Source organism: Doryrhamphus excisus, linkage group LG9, assembly GCF_037039965.1.
Source record: "Doryrhamphus excisus strain RoL-2023G ecotype Guam linkage group LG9, RoL_Dexc_Guam_v1.1, whole genome shotgun sequence".
NCBI lineage: Eukaryota > Metazoa > Chordata > Actinopteri > Syngnathiformes > Syngnathidae > Doryrhamphus > Doryrhamphus excisus.
In genome coordinates this window covers 3903268-3926474 of record NC_136365.1, presented here as the reverse complement: position 1 = coordinate 3926474, position 23207 = coordinate 3903268, and the positions used below count along the sequence as shown (strand labels likewise).

General features: G+C 42.4%; 1 protein-coding gene across 2 annotated transcripts in view; it reads right to left on the bottom strand.

The window, feature by feature from the left end:
- Nucleotides 1-1180: 1180 nt before the first annotated feature.
- Nucleotides 1181-23207, bottom strand: part of mxi1 (max interactor 1, dimerization protein) — a 28860-nt gene continuing 6833 nt past the window's right edge. For both annotated transcript variants that reach the window (XM_058073126.2, XM_058073133.2), the window contains exons 3-6: nucleotides 21659-21688; nucleotides 6284-6398; nucleotides 4426-4609; nucleotides 1181-4292 (exon numbers count right to left, since the gene is read on the bottom strand). In XM_058073126.2, the coding sequence (XP_057929109.2) occupies nucleotides 4129-4292; nucleotides 4426-4609; nucleotides 6284-6398; nucleotides 21659-21688 (493 nt within the window). In that variant the 3' untranslated portion in view covers nucleotides 1181-4128. The remainder of the gene's footprint in view (nucleotides 4293-4425; nucleotides 4610-6283; nucleotides 6399-21658; nucleotides 21689-23207) is intronic.

The following is a 23207-nucleotide window of genomic DNA, read 5'->3' as shown; positions in this document are numbered from 1 at the left end:
ACTACAACCAATCAGGTGGTCCACAGCCAATCAGGACACCGAAGACAATGGGCGGTGCAAACAGGAAGTGAAGGTGACAAAATTTAAGTGAAAGAGACACTCAACTTCCCACAATGCAATTCTTCTTAAAGGGCCAGGCTCAGCCTGTAACGGCATTCTTATCTGGATTGTTACTTAGTTACGATAGTTACAATTTATTCTCATTTCTGCAAAAACACAACTTTATTTGTTGTTTTAGTTGTTTCTGATATTACAATTTTGTTTGACTTTATTTTGTACAATTACTGGTGATTTTTTTTTATTTTTCTGTAATTACTTTTCTTAAAAAAAACACAGTTTTAAAAAAAACACAGTCAGTCTGCAAATTTAATGTGTTAGTGAGTTGTGCTGAGTGGAAAGTGTGCTTGCCAGTTCAACGGGGGTAGGAAAAAGGTCCCCACAAAACACAGCAATACTGCCACCCGGTGGTCACAACGAGATTTATACTTTAGAGCAGTAATACATGAAAACATCCATCCAGACCTTATCCTCATTAGGGTCGTAGGGGCATGCTGGAGCCTATTCCAGCTGTCTTTGGGCGAGAGGCGGAGTACACCCTGGACTGTTCGCCAGCCAATCACAGGGCACATACGTATGTATAGACAAACAACCATTCACACTCATATTCATACCTATGGACAATTTGGAGTCGCCAATTAACCATTGGAGGACACACAGCATAGAAAATGGTGCTGTCTCTGTCCACTAAAGGAAGCCTGGAGCCCAGAGGGAGGCTGATGTCATCGCAGTGCCCCAATGAATGCAATTTCCAACAGGTTGACAAGCTTTTTGTGAGTGCAGTGATAGCTCATGATTGGCTCCTGCTAAAGGAAAGAACTAAAGTTACAATTAGTCATAGTTCTGAAATAAAGGAGAAGTCATCACGAGATTTAGCTGCACCGTAAGCCGCAGGGTTCAAAGGAAAAAGTAGTGCTTTATACAGCGGAATTTACAGCCCTTCAACTTTAAATGTTGCCTCCCTTGTCAGGTTTTTAGTCAGCAGTTTTGAGAATGGGTCATTTCAGCTTTTTACAGTGACTTTTTGCTATATTTCTCCCCTTTGTGCACTCCTGGTGTGTTGATAAAGGAAAGGTTTGGAGCTAGATAATATGTGACAGTAATTCCAGGTGGAGTCAATAGATCAGGTTTGAAAATGTTTTTTATTGTAAGTATTGCATTTCCAACTTTGCAACAGAACACGTTCATCAGAGCGCATGTTTTACAAAGGATGATCACAGGTTCAGAACAACAGGACGACTCCCCACAAGGGACTCGTTTGGTTGCCTTTAACTTCACCTCATGGACCCGTTTTCCTCACCGACACTGGAATGGAGTGTGGTTTCCAAAAAAAAAAAGAAAACATGAACAACCCCGCTGCAAACACTGCAACATCTACTTCCCCTGGGCTTGGCCTAGACTGTTAAAAACAGCTCAGGTCGTCTGGAAAAGTTGACCACACAGACTCAAGAGAGTCAGCTGAAGATGTGCGACGCAGTGCAGGTTGATGAAAGCAACATAAGGACATGGAAACAAAAAGGGGCAGAATGTAAACTTTCCCTCAAAGCAAGCGAGAGAGAGCACTGAGAGACACTGAGGTGTTCGGACGTGGTTTTGGCATTTCTTCTTTTTAGGCTTGAGCACCAAAAGTGGTCATTTTCTGATTCAGTGCCAACAACCTCAAAGTCGACTACAACCTTCAGAGAAGCCAAATGAGTTGTTCTCGTCCTTATGTAGGGCTTGTAAATGTAAGACACACGTTGTCAACTAAAACACACGTCTAGTAAGTAGACTACAATCCTCCTACAAGAGGACAGTGGCTTTTTTTTTTTTTTTTAGACCCCAGTTTGGGTAGAAGCTGGCTCAAGATCTGCCAGTGGTGATGACCCCATCACCCCCCCCACACACAAGAGGAAAATATTCTCAATTGGATTGGCAGGCTTGGTTTGGAGGGAAGCCCATCCAGTGGTTGAAAACATACATGTGAGTCGTATAAGGTGGGGGGGGGTCAACATCCAAACAGGACAGGTGACTCGACAACAGGCTCAGCAACTAAGAGCAGCTTAGGGGCCTTTTTACATTTCAAGTGTCCATTGAATAAAACATCCAAACCAAAAGAAAATGGCTACATTATGTTACCCCCCTCCCCACACACACATACACAGTTGTTAAAATAAGAAATGAGGGAGAGAAAAATTAAAGTAAGACAGGACAAAAAATAAGTTAACTTTTACCCCTCGTTTCGTCTGTTTATTGAGGGATGGAGAAATAAATATTCCACATTTCTCACGCTATTCATTCATTCATTTTCTACCGCTTATCCTCACGAGGGTTGCGGGCGTGCTGGAGCCTATCCCAGCTGTCTTCGGGCGAGAGGCGGGATACACCAAGGACTGGTCGCTAGCCAATCACAGGGCACATATAAACAAACAACCATTCACACTCACATTCATACCTATGGACAATTTGGAGTCGCCAATTAACCTAGCATGTTTTTGGAATGTGGGAGGAAACCGGAGTACCCGGAGAAAACCCACAAATGCACGGGGAGAACATGCAAACTCCACACAGATATGGCCGAGGGTGGAATTGAACTCGGGTGTCCTCGCTGTGAGGCCTGCGCGCTAACCACTCATTCGCCGTGCAGCACCTATTCATTCATGAGCTGGAAAATGAAAGACGGCAGGAAATACAAACAAATAAAATCAACTGTGGGCGAAGTGCAATTCTTAATGCCAGTGGAGTTGGGGCGGCTTACTCGGACATCAAAACAACCCGTTTCTTTTCATCCTCCACCGATCACCTGACCACCAGTGGAATCCCATACACACACACACACACACACACACACACACACACACACAAGCATACACTCCAAGAGAATATCATGTGTAGTAATAAATTAAACGCTGCATCCTCCATTGCAGAACTTTTTCAACACATGACAGCAACACAATTAGTAACTTGAGGATGTCAACCAGCAACAAAGTGTCCAAAACCACGCCCACTGCGCCTCCATATATGGAGTTTCAAATGCACAATAAACACAAGTCAGCAACAGAGGCAAAAGTTCTATCCATGAGCTCTACCTTTTTTTTTTTGTCCAACTCATTTTTAACATTAATTTATTAAGCTATTTGTATGTACAAAAAAAAATAAATGTGAATTTGTTTCTTTTTGGACGGTCACAAGGGAGAAAGATGACTAAGTGTGAAGTGATGACTTGAAGAGTTATTGCTTGTTACTGCTGGAAAGAAGGTTGACGTCTTTTCAAAAGTTTGTTTGTTGCTGTAGTTTGAAGGTTTGTGCCGCGTCTATGGACAGCTGGAAAGTATTTAAGTGCAGGATAGCCTGTGGAGAGGCGAGGGGTGGGGGGTGGGGGGCACACACACCGAGCACCCACATTCAACAGAAATAATAATTTCACTGTCGTCTTGGTCCGTGCTAGCTTGGAAGCAGAGCCACTTTGGCTGTTGTGTGTCCCGTCTGCATCCCTGTTGGTGTAACATCACAATAGCACCGAGTCACGTGTCCCAAGGTAAGATGAGAGTCAAAGTGGTGGCGGAGGGGGGCGTCAGATGATGTCGCCATTCCGTGTGCTTCCCTTCGGCCGGGGCCCGGCTGACACACCCATGCATGAACACCATAGAGACACCAAATTGGAGTTATCATGGAACTATGAAATGAGTTTAAGTGCATTTTAGGATATATTAGGGGTTGGATATTTCAAAGACAATACAAGGAAACGCAATCATTTCAAATCGGGTGGGTTTAAAAATCTAGGGAGTACTTTTCCATATCTCTTTTTAAAGAGAACTCGTCTTAAAAAATGATTAAAACCAAATTGCAGGTGTCTTGGATTTTCTGGTCAGAGCTCCTCCTTTGGGGTTTTCAGCTGCATGGAGGAGCAGCAGGAGGCTGCTGAGGGGCAAGGGAGATGCTGCAAGTGGGTGTGACGAAGGTGAAAGGATGCCCGTGGGCAGGGCCGGGTGGGTGCACGGATATACCAGATGGGAGGGCAGGCGGTTGGCCAAGTAGGAGAAAGAGGAGGAGGTGTTAGCGGTGGTGGTAGTGATGGTGGGTGCGGAGCCTCTAGGAGGAGAAGGCAAGTTTGACACTGCAGGAGGAGTAGCCCTCGTCGCTGGCCATGCTCTGCAGGCTGCTGTGGTCATCCAGGTCGCTGGTGCTGGCTGTGCTCACACTGTCCAGCTCTCCATGGGAGAACTCCGTGCTTTCCACGTCCACCTCAATCTCCTCTGCAGAGAAGCAGAAGCGAGGATGTTAACTATTTGTTTGAGACTATTAGGACAAATAAAGTTTTTTTTTGTTTGTGTTGATGATGGACTCTTCTTCTCAAATCAGTTACTCCACAATATTACTAGAACTCACCTTGGTCGGAGTCAGAGCGATCAGAGCCGAGGGTGGAGCCCACGCTATCCATGCGTATCCTCTCTCCCTCCCCGGCCATGCTGCCGCCTCCTCTCAGCAGCTCCAATTGGCGCTGGAGGTGCCTCTGCTCGCGTTCCAGAGACTCCAGCTGGTACTGGCTCTTCCTGTCCGCTTCTTCAAGTTTCTGGACAAGAAATTGGGTGCCGGGCTTAAATACAAGTGCACTGGTAGGTGAGGCAGATGCTTCAATCAATCGATAAAAAGAAGAGAAAGAGAAGCGATAAAAGTGATGTAATCGAGAGAGAGAGGAATGTGCAGATTGTTGGCAGGACAATGAAAACATAAATACATGAGATAAGGCTGAAAGGAGGTACAGACCCCTTTTGACGCCAAAAGATGAAAATGAGAAACAGAGCAATATTTCAGCTTGAACTTAGAAGATAGAATTATTTGAAAAGGAACACCACATTTTTAGATGAGCAAATGTATTGGAACATGTGAGTGACGGGTGTGTTTTATTGCCAGGGTGTGCGCTATCACATTGATTATTTAAACATTCATTAGCACTAAACGTCTATGCTCAGTTTCAGGTTTGGGTTTTTCCTTAGCCGACATCAGAGGAGTAATAAACATGAAAACAAGAGCGTTGTCGATGGGTGAAAAATAAGAAGTTGTGAAGCTAATACGAGATGGAAGATCAATCGGAGCCATTGCACAAACATCAGCCATAGTCAGTGTAACCATTTGGAATGTCCTGAAGAAGAACTAAACCACTGGTGTACAAAGTAACAGACATCCAATGGGTAGACCAAGGAAAACAACAGGAACATCATGAGAGCTCTAAAGAAGGACCGTAAAACAACTGTTGGTAGTATCTACTGTTCACAGAAGACTTCATGAACAAAAGTACAGAGGCTACACCAAAAGATGCAAACCACTCATTAGCAAAAAATACAGATACAAAAAATACAATGAAACAAAGATGAACCTTTATTAAATTGGTGGAAAGGCTAAAGTTTGGAGAAAGAAAGGATCTGCTCATGACATTCAACTTTGATGTCATGACATCACATTCAAGCTCATCTGTGAAACATGGTGGAGGCAATGTTATGGTCTGGGCTTGCATGGCTTCTTCTGGAACGGGCTCATTAATCTTCATGGATGAGGTAACCCATGATGGCAGCAACAAAATGAACTCCGAAATCTACAGAAACACTTTGTCTGTGAATATAAAGAAAGATGCATCCAAACTGATTGGGGGCTCATTCATCATGCAGCAAGATAATGACCCCAAAACACTGCAAAAAAATCAAAACAAAGGGGTTCATCAGGGCAAGAAGTGGAAGGTTTTAGACTGGCCAAGTCAATCTCCAGCTCAAGAAGAGACTGAAGGGAGTAACCCCCAAAAACAAACAACTGAAAGATGCTGCCTTGTGCTGCCCGTGTTTGCATGCTGCCAACCAAGTGAGGTGTGGACAGACGCTGTGCTGTGCACCACATCGCAGCCTTATGTCACCGCTGTGGTGACGAGTGTGACTCTCGGGGACAGACCAAAACAATGGGCCATCGATAAGCATCAGAGAGACTCAAGTTGACAGCAGCAGTTGTGGGACAGGGGGTGGCGGGGGTTGCAACAATATGGGCTTTGTTCGATCCCTCCCTGTTTCACATGCATGCTGCCCTCACGTTGAGCTCCAAGTGCATGGGAAAGCATGAGGCAGGCCGTCTTCGTTTTAAAACGACCCACTGCACATGTTTTGGTTCAAATTGTGAGAGCGAAATCGTGTTGGGCGGGCGTCACGTGATTAGCTTCTTTGTGAGCCTCATAGAGCAGAGTAACTCTGAAGGGTTTACTCACCTTTATATGTGCTTTGGCTTTGTTGAGCAGGCCCAGAGTGGTGTGGCGAGTGCAGTCCGGGCCCAGTGGGATGAGAGCCTTCAATCGCTCCAGACACAGCCGCAGGTGAGCTCGTCTACGGGCAAAACGGTAGGAGTGTCATGAGATACTCACTTCACGAGACAAGACCAAACACTCATTACATTCTTCTACACCCTGCGTGTATGCTACCGTCTATACCTCCACCCGCCGAGACAAATGACTGAAAAAATGGCTCAATCCGTACCTGTCAACATACCAAACACTCTTCCTGCCTGCCTGGAGGCATGAAAACACATGCACATGGCGATTTACTGAAGCTGGCAAAATTTTAAAGAAATGTTTTAATCTTGGTGGCAAGGCGGTCTAGTGGTTAGCGCGCAGACCTCACAGGTAGGAGACCAGGGTTCAATTCCACCCTCGGCCATCTCTGTGTGGAGTTTGCATGTTCTCTCCGTGCATGCGTGGTTTTTTTCCGGTTTCCTCCCACATTCCAAAAACATGCTAGGTTAATTGGTGACTCCAAATTGTCCGTAGGTATGAATGTGAGTGTGAATGGTTGTTTGTCTATATGTGCCCTGTGATTGGCTGGCGACCAGTCCAGGGTGTACCCCGTCTCTCGCCTGAAGACAGCTGGGATAGGCTCCAGCACCCCCGCGACCCTCGTGAGGAAAAAGCGGTAGAAAATGAATGAATGTTTTAATCTTGCGACACCCCTACTAAACAGTGTCAACAGTTTTCTGCAATGTACTCCTTGCCAATATAATGTTTTATTAGTCATGTATCTCTATGAAGATGCTTATAAAATGCCACCCACAGCAATTGTCGTCCTCTCGTGTCAATGTTAATCAGTGGGCCTTTTAAAAAGCTAAACACAGATGTCAACTGTTGCTGCCTTTACTGTAGCAGTAACTCATTTACAGCTGACCGCTAATGAGGACATAGGAAAGATTTCCACTTCAACACCCTAATGCAAGATGTGACATGCTTGAAGAAAAGAAAGCAAAAGCTCCAGAACAGACTCATGCATTGTCACTTAGCTTAGATTTAAAGCCAGTGCCTGAGCAGGTTACATATGGTTTAAGCTTCTGGTCGATACGTGATCCTCTGCTGGTGTTTCTCTCAGCCAGATTCTGTTACTCCACTCATCTATATAACAAATACATCTTGGATGATAGGTGCTGCCGTGAAGGGAGGAAAGGTATAATGGCATTTCCTGGACCTTGCTCAGCCCATACGCTCCATCATCTAGACAGTGCCTTATTGGGCGACTGGGGGGTGGGGGGGGCTTGGGGTGACATCTATCCTGCTAATGGCCCGGAGTTGAGAGATAAAGAGAGATAATTATGGCTATAACACAATCAGTGCTCCATTAACAGGAGCTGCCCTTTCAGCTTGACTGAGGGGATGGTTGGCGGGCCATTAAGAGTCTGGGGGCTCTGCGTAGTGACCCACACTTATGAGCTGAAAACAACAGCAGTTCAACGCTCCAACTTTTGCTCAGCTAGACTACTTTTCTGCTATGTATGCTGCTTGAAATGCTAGTGGAGACATATGAGTGCAGCCTGGAATATCTGTCTGTCAGTGTGCTGGGACGGGACGTGAAGCTATGCATGAATGCCACTGATAAGAACAGGAGTGCAAGCCATTAGAGCAGTGTAAGTATATACGTGGGTGCGCTTTAAACGCTCCTTGAGCAAAAGGAGGAGGTGCTGTGATGTAATCTGCGGCGCTAAAAGTTTAGAGGTCACAAGACACGCCAGCAAACTAGGCTTCTAGTCTTGCTGTTCGCCTGATATGTATCAGTCTGGCTCAGGTCCTCTGTCTGTGCCTTATCTTCTGCTCACGTGGCCGAGCAAAGTTAGTGCGTCTGCCTCGTGTGGACGCCCAGAACCATGCTTCAACCAACATATGATTTGACAGTTCATCTCTCTTTCAGAGCAGCCTGGCTCCACCTGGGAGATGGGCCATGTTGGACTGTTCTCTAATACATGGCCAGCCTCCATCTTTTGCTAAACTATATAAATAAATAAAAGACTGATGAGAAGACTGATCGTAAGCCGAATAATTCAGCTTTCCAAAACACAGGCTACATCAAAAGGAAAAGCTGTATTTCCATGGTAGCAGGCAGTGACACACTGCTCAGGACCATTAAAAAAACCTGGTAACACGCTGTGTGGTGAATAATACGGGGAACATAGTAGAAACAGAATGGGTTTTGTTGTATTTGTTCATCCAAAAGTAAACCTACTGTAACAAATTTTTCAGTCAGCAATACAACCACCATATTATTGTTAATGCACAGTTGTACCTAGATTTTTGTTGTCACAATAATTGCCCAATAATTATCTAGTTGATATGAGGAATTATGACCTCATAGCAATAAATCGGATAACTTATTAAAGATTACAAGTACTGTGCTGTAGATCGCTTAGGCTGAGCACATAAAGTACTCCTTTTCTATGACCCCTGAGCTCACTTGTAAATAAAAAAAAAAACAAAAAATGGAGTTCATTGTGACGTTTCGCCGAAGGGGAAAAAAACATTGAACTTGAACACATCAAATCTTATCAGCCACCTGAAATGGCAGCATCGCTACACCGCCTGGGGCCCGGGACTTGTTCCTAATGCCGCAGCATTTGAGAAGTGCAAACAGTTTGCCATAGATGACCAGAGGGTTCAAGCGATCTGTGATTTCATCATGGAAATCATGGCGCTGGATGACCATCCCTTTACCATCACTTAAGAGACTGGCTTTTGTCAGCTAAAAAACGCCCTGGAGACATGGTTTGTCCTTCTGTACTCTATTTATATATATATATATATATATATATATATATTTTTTTTTTAAAATGTTTTGTTAATAGTAGCAATGACACAATACTTTGTTAGGACAAATCCACAAGTAGTTTGTGAAATCCCACTTTGTTTGTGTAGTTGTTACTTCCACGAGTGCACAAACCACAGTTCAATTCAAATATAAAAAAAATATATTACTAATATCAGTATTGGCTTTTAAAAGAAGTATCGTGCATCCATAATTTTCTGTATTAATTCCAAAAAGTGCGACAAAAACAACAAAATTATTATTATTCCAGTCACTCCATGTGTGCACGGTTCTAATGTCACTTTACTCACAGGCTACTCCACTACAACTACATATGACAGATAAAGAAAGCTAGATTGTGGGTCATGTGAGGGGACTGTCTGTGGCCTGTCAGACCAAGACTCGCGTGAACAAGTTCCAGGCTCCAAAGAGATAATTCTCTTCCGCCCTTACCAAGACTGAAGTCACTATCTGAACAGACAACCAAAAACACCTCCACTCCATTCCTGTTCTCCTTTGACCTCACTCGCCTCTCACCTGCTGCAATAAAGACGAAACACCCACAGAGTACAACCACGTGGTAAATTCACTTGTGGCTTCACCAAGATTTCTATTTGCAACCGTGTGAGGTCACTTGTTGCAGCTTTTGTCAAGTCTGTGCAAAATCACAAGAATGGTTGAACACCCACATGACAATGATGTTAGGGAGGAATTGTCATACTGCCACGTAGGTTTAACACCAACGGTTCTACTCAGAAAAGATCCCAAAGGCCTATGAGTGTTTTATTGTGTTTGCACTGTTTTTTTCCATTGTAGACTGCTGGCAATTATAGAAAAGAGGGCACGGCTACACACAAAAGATGCTAAGAATACGCATCCCACTATACGGGTTGACATGTTGCTATAGCAACAAATCAAAATTTATTGGCCAAGTGTGCTTACACAAACAAGAAATTTCACTTCAGTTAAATAAGCTCTCACAATATATATACGCACAACGCTTAAATAAATAACACAAAGTAATTAAAAACTAAGATTGAGATGCACAAAAAGGATAAAAGCAAGGCACGATTTAAAACATATGCTTTAGCCCACTGCAGACCATAGTTAAGTAAAAATAAAAAAATGCTGTGCACTATCCTCATTTTGTAGAACAGAAAGTCGTGTCCAATTTTTTAAACTGTTCTGTCAAAGCACTTGGGAGTTCAGGTTCTGTTCCTTCTAGTGCCATCTTTAGTACAATGTGATCTCCTGTTTTAGTAACACAAGTGGCTAGTTGGCAGCATGTTGCCTTCAAACACCCTCAATGTGCCTTTCAGTGATAGACAGGATTGTAAAATGTCTACGTGTCTCCATTTGTCCCAATGTCTGGACACACGCCAGGCTCTTGTGAGGAACACTCTGATAACTACACAACTCTTGATGACTACAAGGGCGGAAGCAGTGTGCTTCTATTCGTTATGGAAGTACAGGCCATCAAAACTACAGTCAATCGTTAGTCAAACTTGCCAGGTTAGTATTTCATGAACATTTGTTGCTAAGATAAAAAAAAAGGATAAACGATAACGGCAAAGCAGTTCATCATGTCAGTTCTTCCTATCTGTAAATGTACCACTAAGAGGTTAAAGGCCATGCTGGAAAGGACAGCTTATCGTGTAGGCCCCCAGAGTTTAAGAGAGCATAAGGCTAAACTAACACTATGAGTTGAGTTACCATAAATAGTTGTATACTGTAGAGTTGTTTGTTTTCGGGAAAAAAATACTTAGAAATGAAAGACTCTTATTCTATTTTGTGTATGCTCAACATTAATGTTTAACCCAAGTAACACGATAAAAGTGGAACATCCATCTATTTTCTATGCCGCTTATCTTCACTAGGGTTGCGTGTATGCTGGAGCCTATCCCAGTCTTTGGGTGAGGGGGAGCCTATCCCAGCTGTCTTTGTGCGAGAAGCGGGGTACACCCTGGACTGGTCGCCAGCCAATCACAGGGCACATATAGACAAACAACCATTCATACTTACATTCATACCTACGGAAAAAATGGAGTCGCCAATTAACATTCCAAAAAATGCATGTTTTAGGAATGTGGGAGTAAATCGGACTACTCAAAGAAACCCCCACACACATGCACAGAGATGCCCAAACAGAGACTCAAACCCAGGTCTTCCCGATCTACTGACTGTGTGGCCTACATGCTTTTTTCAAACTCGTAATGTAACGTTCCCACAAACACGGCCCCAAAAACGTCTGTTTCCAGGTCATTGTTGATTGTTGTTAGCAACTCCACATTTGGCGACCCTCGACATGAGTTATATGTCGATCAACAACAGCGCAGTCGTCGTACCTGTGCCGATGGCAATGATAATGAGACAGCTAACGACGCCTGCACTATCTATCCTTTCCAGGTAGTGGCTGCACTGGACCTCCACTTTCCCTCATATCATAGGAATGGTATGGTGCAAATGGTATAGTGGTATGGTGCAAAATTTTAGTGGGTTTTGACTTTTTCATATCGTGGTATAGCTTGAAACCAGCAACCGCCCCAGGCCTTGTCTGCAGTCCATTTAACTTATGTTGGTATGGTTGAGGACTGGTAAGAAAAAATGTGTGTGTGCTTATTTATGCAAGTATCTACGTTTGTGTGTGTGAGTGAGACTTGTGTCCCTGATGGTCCCCAGATGGGTACGCAGGAGGGCAGCCCTGCCTTTTGGCTTTGACATGTGAGCGAACAGCCAGCCGACCATGGGTCACTGCACCCTGCCTCTCCTCCGCATCCACACCCCTCCCTCATCTCGACTCCCTGCCGATCACATGGGCACCGTGCCTTGTCTATTGCAATGCATTGAACTTTTTATTTCCGTTTGCAGAACCAAGTGTATGCATGTACTATAATTACATTTGGGACACACACAACCAAGTACTGTCATCACGAATGTGCACCCCCCCCCTTTAGTAGCAGCTTCACTTGAGTTTTGAAATGTGAGAAAACTGCCTCCAATGTGGGTTTTATTTTTACAGAAGCGCTTTGATTCTCTCTCCAGCTGGTATATGAGAGCTGCCCACCTGCTCTTACAGAACCAACGCACATCACATGTACATCTCTTTTTCTCAGTTCAAAGAAGTGTGGTTCACCACTCACCTCCCTCGCTCTGCTATCATCCCTGCACGCGCACGCACACACACACAAACACACACCAAGTAACTGTGTGAGCCATGGCAAGTCCAATATGAACTGAAAAAAACGTTCTCTTCTCATTTTGTGTGGAAGTGGTTTTAAGTTTAGAAGAAATTAAAAAGGCGAACTGGTTAGCTTGTGGCTGTCTCGAGTCCCTGCAGTATAAAGGTTCTGCTGTGTGGTGTAAACAATGAATAATAGTAGTGTAAACGTGACTACAAGGGGGTTGCTTCATATCCACAGGGCTCTGATAGTGTAAAAACCGTATTTAGAAAGTCATAAACAGGGTTTCTATGCTCTATGAAAATATTACATATAATAACATTGAAACCTATATTGCAGAAATTCATTTATCGCAGTGTGGAACCAATGAACCACTATAAACGAAGGACAACTGTTCCAATGACGATTAAAGAGAAAATGTAAACAGAAAGGATTTGGATTATTTTTGAATATGTAGTCGCCATGGCAAAATAAAAAAAAATATTGCAAAAACATTTTTAACATTTATTCCAGTCATTTTGGTATACTATGATTACATTAATTCCAATAAAACCAGCATGAGGAGAATTGTTCCTTTTTCAAAGCAGCAACGATTAACCAACCCCAGTTTCTCCTTATTCTTCATTCAGAAAGAGTCTTGAGGCAGAACTTTAAGTTAAAGCACCAGCGACGGAGGGGGGAAAAAAGGCTGTCCTAGATTCCAAACTTGTGAATACATAAATAATAGATAACTTCTCAGGCTGAGATGTCTGACATAATTACTGGCTGTGCTCTTAAAGGGAGGGTCACATTTCCACAGTCAATACACTTCTCCATGGCAAATCCCCCACTCTTTCAAACCCATTTAACACACACAGACACACACACACACACACTCTCTGACCCAATTCTATTACATGCAGAGGGAGTGAAAATCTGACCCTTCACCCAGTTATTACACTAATTACACATCAGCACGGTCCCACTCAGAGGTAAATCTCCTAAATTGACTTAAAGAAAGGAAATACTAATTATTACAGTCTAATCTTTTCAAAGAAAAAAAATGAATACCTTGGCTTAGCAAGGGAAATCAACTTCTCCTCTTCTTTACAGACAAGGCTCATTGGAAGCAGCTGGAAATCCTAATTCACAGTGACGGTGTCAAAGATTAGAGAAATGCGTTGAGAGTATTTTGTAATGCAAAGCCTCATTTAAAGCAGTCTAATCCATGTCCATTGGCACTACATTAGGTCAATGTCAAATTATCTCACGGTGGGGAGGAATGCAATTAAATCAAGCCCACTAAATGGGCACGCAGTTTGTTTTGCTTTCTGCACTAAGAGCATCCTAATTCTAGTCTTCCACTTATACGTAAATAGATAGGACATGGTGTAGCCGATTGAAATTGTCCAGACCGGCAGGCAAATCACACGTAAGTGTTTCCACATCATACATAAAGAAAAATAAGCACGTAAACATGTGGCGCATGAATACATACTGCAGAGGGTGGCATGCAATATACATGGAGATGGGAAGGGCTCAGCTCACGTGGCATTTCATACATCCATCCCCCATGATGCTTTGCTGTGACTGACTGCTGTTGATCCCATCGTGCTTTCAACTCTGCCAAGGGCAGACGGGCACGTGTAAAATAAAAGCATCACTTTAAAACTAGTGTTCTACCTGATATCTTGCACAACAACTGCATTATGCTGCCATTGACTAAATCCATTTTTGCTCCATTTTAATTATGTAACATTATAAAGCTAAGTAAAATCAACAGCAAGATTCTTTGAGCTGGCTTGGCAATTCAGTAGATAGCTGATTAGGACAAAACGTAGTGACTTTCTTTTTATAATAACATTGCCTCCACTGGGATTCTCTGCTGTTCCACATACCCCCAGTTTTTCTGTATGACTCTTTTCCATGGAGCAGTGCATCCTTCTCTGTCTTTCTCGCTCACATGAGCACACAGTCACATGTTCGCCCATACAACCCGTAGCACCTGACTGAATAGGCTGTTTTAATGGGGAAGCTACCACTGCTGGAACACTCATTACAGAGCCACTAGCCTGGGCGCCAAACTGGGGCCCACCATATGTGCTTTAGCCCACAGCTTTATGATGTGAACCATGAATACCTCTTACAGATGGAGAGTCAATTATATGGAGAAAACGTCTGGATTTAGCAAGGAAAGTTATAGCAATACCCTTTTAGGCTTGTCCTACCCACCCTTTCAGTCACCCACAACTACTTTCCACTAGCAAGACGAGACTCCTAGCTCATCAAATTGGAAGGGAGAACCATTGCTGAAATCCCAATACTTAAGACGTGAAAACTCCATGTGTACCACCAGCATCATGTGCGTCATGTTTAGAGTGAGGTAAAGTGACATAACATGTATTTGAAATCTATGTAAATATTATAGTCTGGATTAGAGTACTATTATTTGTACAGATGCTATGATAGAGGCTACAGACAGTGAAAGATCATCATCCCATTGACAGTAGTAGAAAAAACAATCCAATACTCCTATTGTAAATTAGACAGTGGGTTGTTAAGGACAATGTGCAAGATAAGGAAATCTATGTTGTTCCTACTAGTGGTCAGTCCACAAGTTACAGTTTATCAATAACACTTTAATAATTCAGCCCTTAGACAGATCTGTGGGTTTGTCAGATGTACACTGATAACATTCTTAAAGTTCTGTTTTGTTTTCTGCAAACACAACAGTTCGTCCATCCTGTCTCCATGCCCGTGCACATTCCAGATTAGAGAAATATTTTCTCTACAGACACTTTGGGCTCTTCTCTCCTATGTGACTGATGATTCCCTCATTCCTTTATGAAATATGGACAGATGGGAGAAATGCAGAAAGAGTTGAAGTGAGATAGAGCGGGCGAGAGATGTAGAGTGTGGGGGAGGAGAGGGTGCTATGCCTCTAATCTGCCCAGAAACTAGCCATGGGCACAAACCAGTGCCCATTTAGGTTTGGGTTAGGTTTAGTCATGGCACGTGCCATAAACACATTGTCGCTCACATTCCACCATTTGGATGGGGACAGCTGGGGAGGGCTGTAGATAAGTATTAGGATGCTTTCGTAATTACAAGCATAAAAATCTGTTAGTCATTCATCCAGTTATGATTATAAAAAAAATGGACAGCAGACTAAATATGATTAGTTTGGGTGTTAAAAATGTGATCATTTGTGCAATAAATAATGCCGCAAAATGACAACCTATGAGCTGGGTTGTCAGCGTTTTCTTATTATTATCTCCCACACCTATCCCAAACTCACCTATATGATAAATGAAACAATATTGATAAGTGAGGGAATTCTTTGGGAACTGCGATGGTTTCTGACCTAGTATATGCCGGTTACATAACTTGAAGGAAATGCAGAGGAGTGAAAATTTGTGCCTGTATGTGGGTGGGTGGGAATAGCTAGGACTTTGATAGCTCTGAGCATGCAGTTGTGACCTCAATCCCAAAAAAGACATTTATGGAGTGGGGAAATATATTCTGGTTCTGCAAAGTGCTCATATATTAAACACAATGCTACCACAGCAGGGGCACAATAACATGTTAAGAGGAAAAACAATGTACATTTGCAGAAACTTGCCTTGCCAATCCACAAGTGGCAAAGAATAGGAACCCCCAGTTTATTACTAGGCAGACAGATGTTGTTGCCATGCTAACCTGCTGAGGCCATAGTGTCACCATGCATCATGACACATCCTAAGAGTGCAGAGAAGCGATCGAGAACACAAAGTGGAACTACAGGGTAAAAAAAAAAGACATTCAGAATGAAAGAATAGAGCAGTAAATTGTCCCTCCTCAAGCAGCCCTCACAGGCATAAACACGTGCTTACATACACACAAACGCTCGTGCAAAGTTCACTGGTGAGAGACGAGAGTAGGGGGGGCCTGTGGGGGAATGTGCTAGCTGCATGAAAGAGCCAGGAGACTCTGGGGCTGAAACCCATCACTAACTCATGGATTAGTTCACACGTGCACACTGCCTTTTAATCTACTCCAATGAGAAAGAAGCAAAAAAAAAAACACAGAGGGAAGCCCAGAGAGAAAAGATAGAGATGTTGATGTCCAAAGCTTACATTCTAAAACAAACGAGCATATTATGAAAACCAATTGCATACACCCTCACCAAATCTCTTTAGTAATAACGTATACAGATCATGTGATTGGATATCCACTCATCCCTTAAATCCTTCCACTGCCTATCTGCGTGTCCTAACATGCAACATCTGATGTAAATAATAAAGAACTATAGCATCTAAATTTCTATACACAATGCAACCTTACCCTACAGATGAATGCAGACAGTCATCTTTAGCCCAGTGTGACCCAAGGGGTAAAGGCAGGAGCTTTGGATTAAAACACTAACATAGACAGGCTTCTGAAATAAGTCTGGTGAAAAAAAACAGAGCTACAGCCAGATGTTGGGTCATGAGGGTGGTGGGGTTTATGTGTGTGTGTTGGGGGGATATGTACAGTGTGTAATCCTAATATTGTATGTGGGAATTAAAAAGTGCAAATAGACATTCATGTGTCAAGGCTTTTAATGTTTTTCGACTGACCCTTTGGCCAGGATGCATCACACTGTGTCATGCGGATTTGTGTTCTTCTAAATGATTTGAACACAGAACTCTAAAGAGTAGCACCCTCAATCTTGATTTGACCTTGTGTCTTTTGGTTCAACTTCCAATCATCCAATGCTTCAACCTCTCACAAAATCTTTCACAGGGTGGTCCTTTTGCACCCCACACCTTCCACGGACTCATTATCATTACTTGATAACCAAAAAGCCATCCTTCTTGGCATCGATGAGCATCTTGCTTGGCCCTACACATTGGCAAGATGAGTCTTATTTTATTTCTTAGGGTTTCAGTCTGTCATAATGATGTGGAAGCAATTGAAGGCAGTATAAAAGAAACTGCAACTTTATTCAGTGATTATTAATTGTATGTCTCCCATTGGTGCACAGCTAACCTATGTGATTGGTCAGAAGGCAGTGGTGCTTTCTCCCCATTTGTAGGTCTAAAAATAGAGGCCACAGTCAGATATAGACTAATCGTGTCTTGTTTCTTCTGAATGCATCCTATGTTCCTCTCTTTCCATCTTGTCTGTCTTACTTCCCCCAACCCCCAACCATCTCCTTAAGGTACAGATTAAGTTAGCTCAGCAGCAAATGTGACATTCTGCTCCAGAAAGAGGAAGGAAAAATCCCAGAGTAGGTCTTCCTGGAACAGTATGCAATATCATGTTTGTCCATGTTTCAACAACCCAGACAGAATGTTTATAACGGAACATGTGGAAGAAACAATGTGTGCCAGAAATCATATACTGTATTGCCTCTAGCCTGGCTATAAAGTCATTTTGCTATATACAAAAGTGTTTTCACTTGGCTTAAACTTGCTGACTGTGTCATATGATCATGTTTGGTTTACACTGCCCTTTTACAAAATGCTGCCAGGATACTCGTAGGTTGCATAAAGGCATAACAAGGTCGAGACAAAAGGAATTAAAGGTCAGAGGATACAGACGAGATAAAACAATGTGACAAATGACAATATTTAACTGACATAGTTTACAAGCATCCTTCAGAGAAAGTTTTATTGAAGGTTCTTTTCTAAGTGGAATAGATCTATATATTTATTTACCATTACTGTTGCATTTAATATTTTTTAGATTGCTGGATTAATAACAAAAGAACATTGATCTATTTATATTTAGTTTCTCAGTTTCTTTTCAGGTTTATTGATTTTGATCCTTCTGTGAAGTCTCTTCTGAGGTAGTCATTGGGCAATTGGCAGAGTCAATCAACAAAGCTTCGGAAAAGGTCCTTGTTCGCACACCAAATCAGGGGTAAAGTGCCACATTTCCTATTTGTAGTTTTTTTTTTCAAGATAATGAGAATCTGTGAACTTCAGAGAGGTACAAACACATGTCCAAAACAAGAGACTTTTAACATAATTGTATACCTATACCTACTATTGATTCACATTTCACTGTTAATTACAGGGTGTAAATGTCCACTGTCCACACACTGGCACACTGGGGAGGTTAGATTAGGATTGTTTGCTGCTTTAAGTAAACCTTAGTCAGGTGTGTTTGACTATTCTTCTGCTCATCCCATCAGCCTGTCAGTTACTTCCTTGTCCTCTGACACCATCGTTGGTTAAGCCAGCATCAAGCGATGCTATTAAAGAATAGCACCGGGTGGCCTGTGTTTGTGTGTGGGGGGGGTGGGAGGTCGGATGAATGCGCTCCAACACGTGTACATGTTCTAACTGGGCTCACCAGACCAAAGATCAAGCCCCGTAAGCAGCTTTTCTGAGCCAAGAAAAGCTTACAAGCCGTCACGTTGGTAAGAACAAACGATGGCGGTCCTGGGCCCTGCAGCAGGGCCTGAGAATAGGCTACACTCGCTGGGGAGAGGACAGAAAGCTTTAGCACAGCCACAGAAAATGTGGCCCAAGCTTTTTCATGCTTAGCAGCTCGTCCAACCCTCGAGGCCTCCAGCAACTGAGCTCAGTTCAGTTCCCACCAGTTACAAGGGATATCTGTAATACCATAAGAAAAATGTGACACCTAATAGTAAATTCAAGTGTCGGGTTCTCACACAAACTACGATGAAAGACAGGTGAGTACAACTATGTCAGTCTGTAGAAAACTGCAAATGAGGTATAACTATTTCGATGTAGACTATACAGATGGTGCAAATACTCAATCCACTGATTTAGGGTCTTCTGGTAGTGAAGGGTAAATGAAAACATAATAGTTCATAATTGATTGCAGCCAGTTCTGTTTGTAATACTGACTCGCTGTAAATTGTTAAGCTCAAAATGTGGAAAACGCTAAAATTAAAATGGAATTCAATAGCGCAAAGACCCCCCCGACAACACTCAACAAACCAAATTGTACCTTTAAATTTAGACAGATATCCAACAAGCACACAGAAAGTTGTCATTTGGATTCATGCATTAATTACTAGTATATGATGACAATTAACACTTGCATAGTTTTGCGCAATGCTAAAGACAAAACAAAAAAAATCAAACAGCAATCAATATACAACCTTCTCAGTGGAGCTGTAAAAACGGATTTATCTTATTTCGTACAATTGTTCTTCAAGACAAGTAACAACAAGTAACCTCTGCCATTTAGGAGACATAGTATAACAGGTAAGGGATGTGAATCAAAAAAGAGTTCTTATTGAGCGCCAGTTGTGGCAGTGTTTCCACTAGATTTCCACTGAACCACAAGAAGCATGGAAACCAAGCAGCACAATCATTTCACCAGAAAGGATGCCAACTGGGCAACAAGTCATTGCAACGTGGATATTTCATCAAAGAGAGAAAATACTACCAATGTATGTAGCACAATTTACACACACAGCATGTTTCAAGCCACTCCAATCTCAACCCAGCAGGAACGGGAACTTTAGTACGTCCCCTGCTGTTAATACTACAGGTACTAACATGGCAGGTAGGGCTGCCTGCCATGTTAGTGCCATTTGCCTCATTATAACATAAAACGTCATGTTTCTCATATTACACTTTTTTCTTTCATTCTTTATTTTTGTCTATTTTCCTGCCTCTTTTTTTCTATAATCATATTTTAGACTGTGCCGAGGGGCAGTAAAAATACAGCCACAGGCCTTAAATGGACCCCACTGGACACCCCTGCATTAAACAGAACTGGAAATGGAATCGCAATCTTAAAAATGGTATTAATTCCGCTCCCTATTAATAGAGATTTTTGGTTGCAAAATTAAAGTAGCAGAACCAATGTCTGGTCTCACTATGTTGACGCTATGGGCTCTGTTGTCACGGTGACATCAGTCATCGTAGAGGTCATCAAGACCTGCAGTTTGAGTCAGTGGATTCAACTGTTGAAAATGGGCACTCTCTCGCTCTGTCCTTGTTCAACTTGACTGAGACTTTTTTTTCAGCACTTATAAATCTGCTGCAGTAGAATCATGGTATAAGCCTGACACACTTGGGTGAACAACTTCGTTTGATACATATAGCTTACAGTGGGGCATGTTCTGAAAAGGAATTGGATTAACTGCTGGCAAAGACGGGGGATTATAAATGATCCTGACAAGTGCGCTTCTAAAAAGATGGATTACCATTTCAATTTTACTCACTTTCCTTAGTAACAGAAATTTAAATTTATCTTTGACTGTGGAACTATGAAGCAAAAAAAAAATCCAAGAGAAAAAAAAACAGTGTCTACTTGAGGAGTAAGATAAAAGACATCAGTGGATTTTGGTAAGCTGGTATGTTACAGGACCGCCTGGACCAACAAAAGACACGCAGGACAAGGAAGAGGTGAAGGAAACCCTCAGAAGAATGAAAACAAAAATGCTGACGGAGTGACAGAAACAGCATTCACGTTGTATGAACTACTACAAAACAATGCAACCTGCCATGGACTCTGCGGTCTGCCAGATCTAGCCAACCAACCGCATTGTCATGTGTGGCATCGCATCTGAGCACCACAGTGACACATCAACTCTTGTCTATATTTAAACACACTGGCTCCAATGATGCCATCTTTTTACTGGAGTCTGCCAAGGAGAATAGCGAGAACAGGCCGAGGTGATATGTGATTGCACTGAAAGGATCCAAGGCTCCCACATCCTCTCATTGTACCTACACCCTTAGAGATAATGAAATGGAAGGCACGCTCTTCTCTCCTATTTACTATAAATCCTGCAAGTCTAGCCGCTCTTATTTATGGTGTTGAAGAAAGCTCTTTAAAGATTGACTCGTGAAGTCTGCACACATTGCATAAACACCAGCGAGAAGCCAATGTGGGTGGTGAACTCAAATCAGATAAGGACCTTCAGGAAACCAGAGTTTGCGGTGTTCAAAGGAATCCATCAAAAGCAAAGGCCTCCCCGCAATACCACACAAAATATGATTGCATTGGAACCAAGGTCAGGCATGAAAACGATTATTTATACTGTCTATAAAGCCATAAAATATACAGAATATTTTATACCTGCTTCTGGACGTTCATAATCAAACTGCTGTTTGCTGTAAAAGTGTTAGCTTTATTTTTAGTTTTATTTCTAAGGACCGGTTGACGAGGAAATGGTTACATTGATTATAAAAAGGGAGGTCTCTGGACATGTGAGATGTGGGACTCTTGGGACTTTTGGGGGACTATCTTACTAGCACCTTTTACTCCCTGTAACATCAAACTATAGTTTATTTGGTTTGATTTGCTTGGATTGTTTTTTTTTTTTTTTACAAACCCATCAACAGAAAATACAATACAATCACCTGGATAAATGAGAATATTCACAGGCCTGTGTGACTAAAATGATTGTCCACTCACCTATTCTTCTCCAGCTCATTATGTGTGGACCTGCAGGGGCAGAAAAAAAAGATGACATTTTGACACACATTCTCTTATTCATGAGGAAATTAAACACAGGGGACAATATTTTATACAAAAAATGTCACAGTAGTAAGAGGATTCTCCCAACATGTTGGTTCCCTCCATCTCGTGCCCACAGCAGTTTAAAGGGGAGCCCAGAATTTCCCGTAGGTGTGATTGTCGGTGGAAAGAATTGTCTCTATATGACAACACTGTAATTACCTTTTGTCAGCAGGATTTCAGTTATAGCTCCTTTAGAGCATGCACAGCAAATGCTATATCACATATATGGACATGATTATTATAAGATTCTCAAACAAAGCTCAAGTCGAGGTGTAGCTTACTCAAGTGTTTGCACCATCAAACATCACAAAGTGACAGGCAGGAGAGCACGATCATCTCCTGCTCAATAACACACGGCATTGCTCAGCAGGCATTTTTAAGTGACACCGACTTGCGTTCTCTTAGGTTGACACGGAGTGTGTTTTTTGGGATGGGCGTGTGTGTCTACATACATGTGCTTCTCGTGAAGTCAGCGTGAGAGCATGTACATGCCCTGTACAAGAAGAAGGGCAGGGTTCAGCACTCTGTTAATAATGTAAAGTGAAAGAGCTAGTCCGTGACACTGGCTTTGTGTTGCAACATATTGAAAGGGGACAAAAAACCCTGCCCCCATGTGCAAAAGCATCCAAGCAAAGTGTGCTCCACCTCTGCTGAAGTGATCTTACTTTTAAAGGGGTGGGAGGTATTACAGGTGTATCTTCCAAACAGATGCAATATATTCCAAATATTAAGTCCACTGACACCTACCATAATGGTAGTTTTGATTTAGACAAGGCGATATCGCCACTGTTCTACATCACTGCCTTAGAGGAAATTATCCCACCCAAATTAATAATTAACATGAATAAAAACACCATATGTCTGCATTAGACTTCATTGCTGTTGCTGTACTTGGGTATGCAAGAGTGGTTGTTCAATCAGCCACATCAGTGGATGTGATTTAAAACGACAAGGCCAAATGCATGGTTGACTACCAGCTATTACCATAGAACAAGGTTGGACTCAAGTGGATGTTGGCCTACAAGAGCTTACATGTTGACATGTATGTTGCGGAGGGATTTAAACATACATAATCTACAACCCAGTGGAAGTCAGGTAGTGTATAGTCACATTTTTATTTATTCTACATTAGGGCTGGGCGACATATTAATATTTTAAAAATATCAATGTTTACAATAAGCACGACATCAAAACCAACCATATTGTTGATATCGATATTGATTGGATTTGCACTGTATCTCCCTCATCCCTGAATGCAGAAGGAGGTAGGAGGGGCGGAGCAGTTCATCAGTTAAAGCGACAGGCTACCACGTCTGCGGTGGAAGAATTCCAGCAAGAATAAGCACTATCTCAGTTACAAGGAGGTACTTTGAATTCAGAGCATAAAAACATATTTTTCACAACCTTAAAACTTGGCACAAACTCCAATATGAGGAATGTGTGC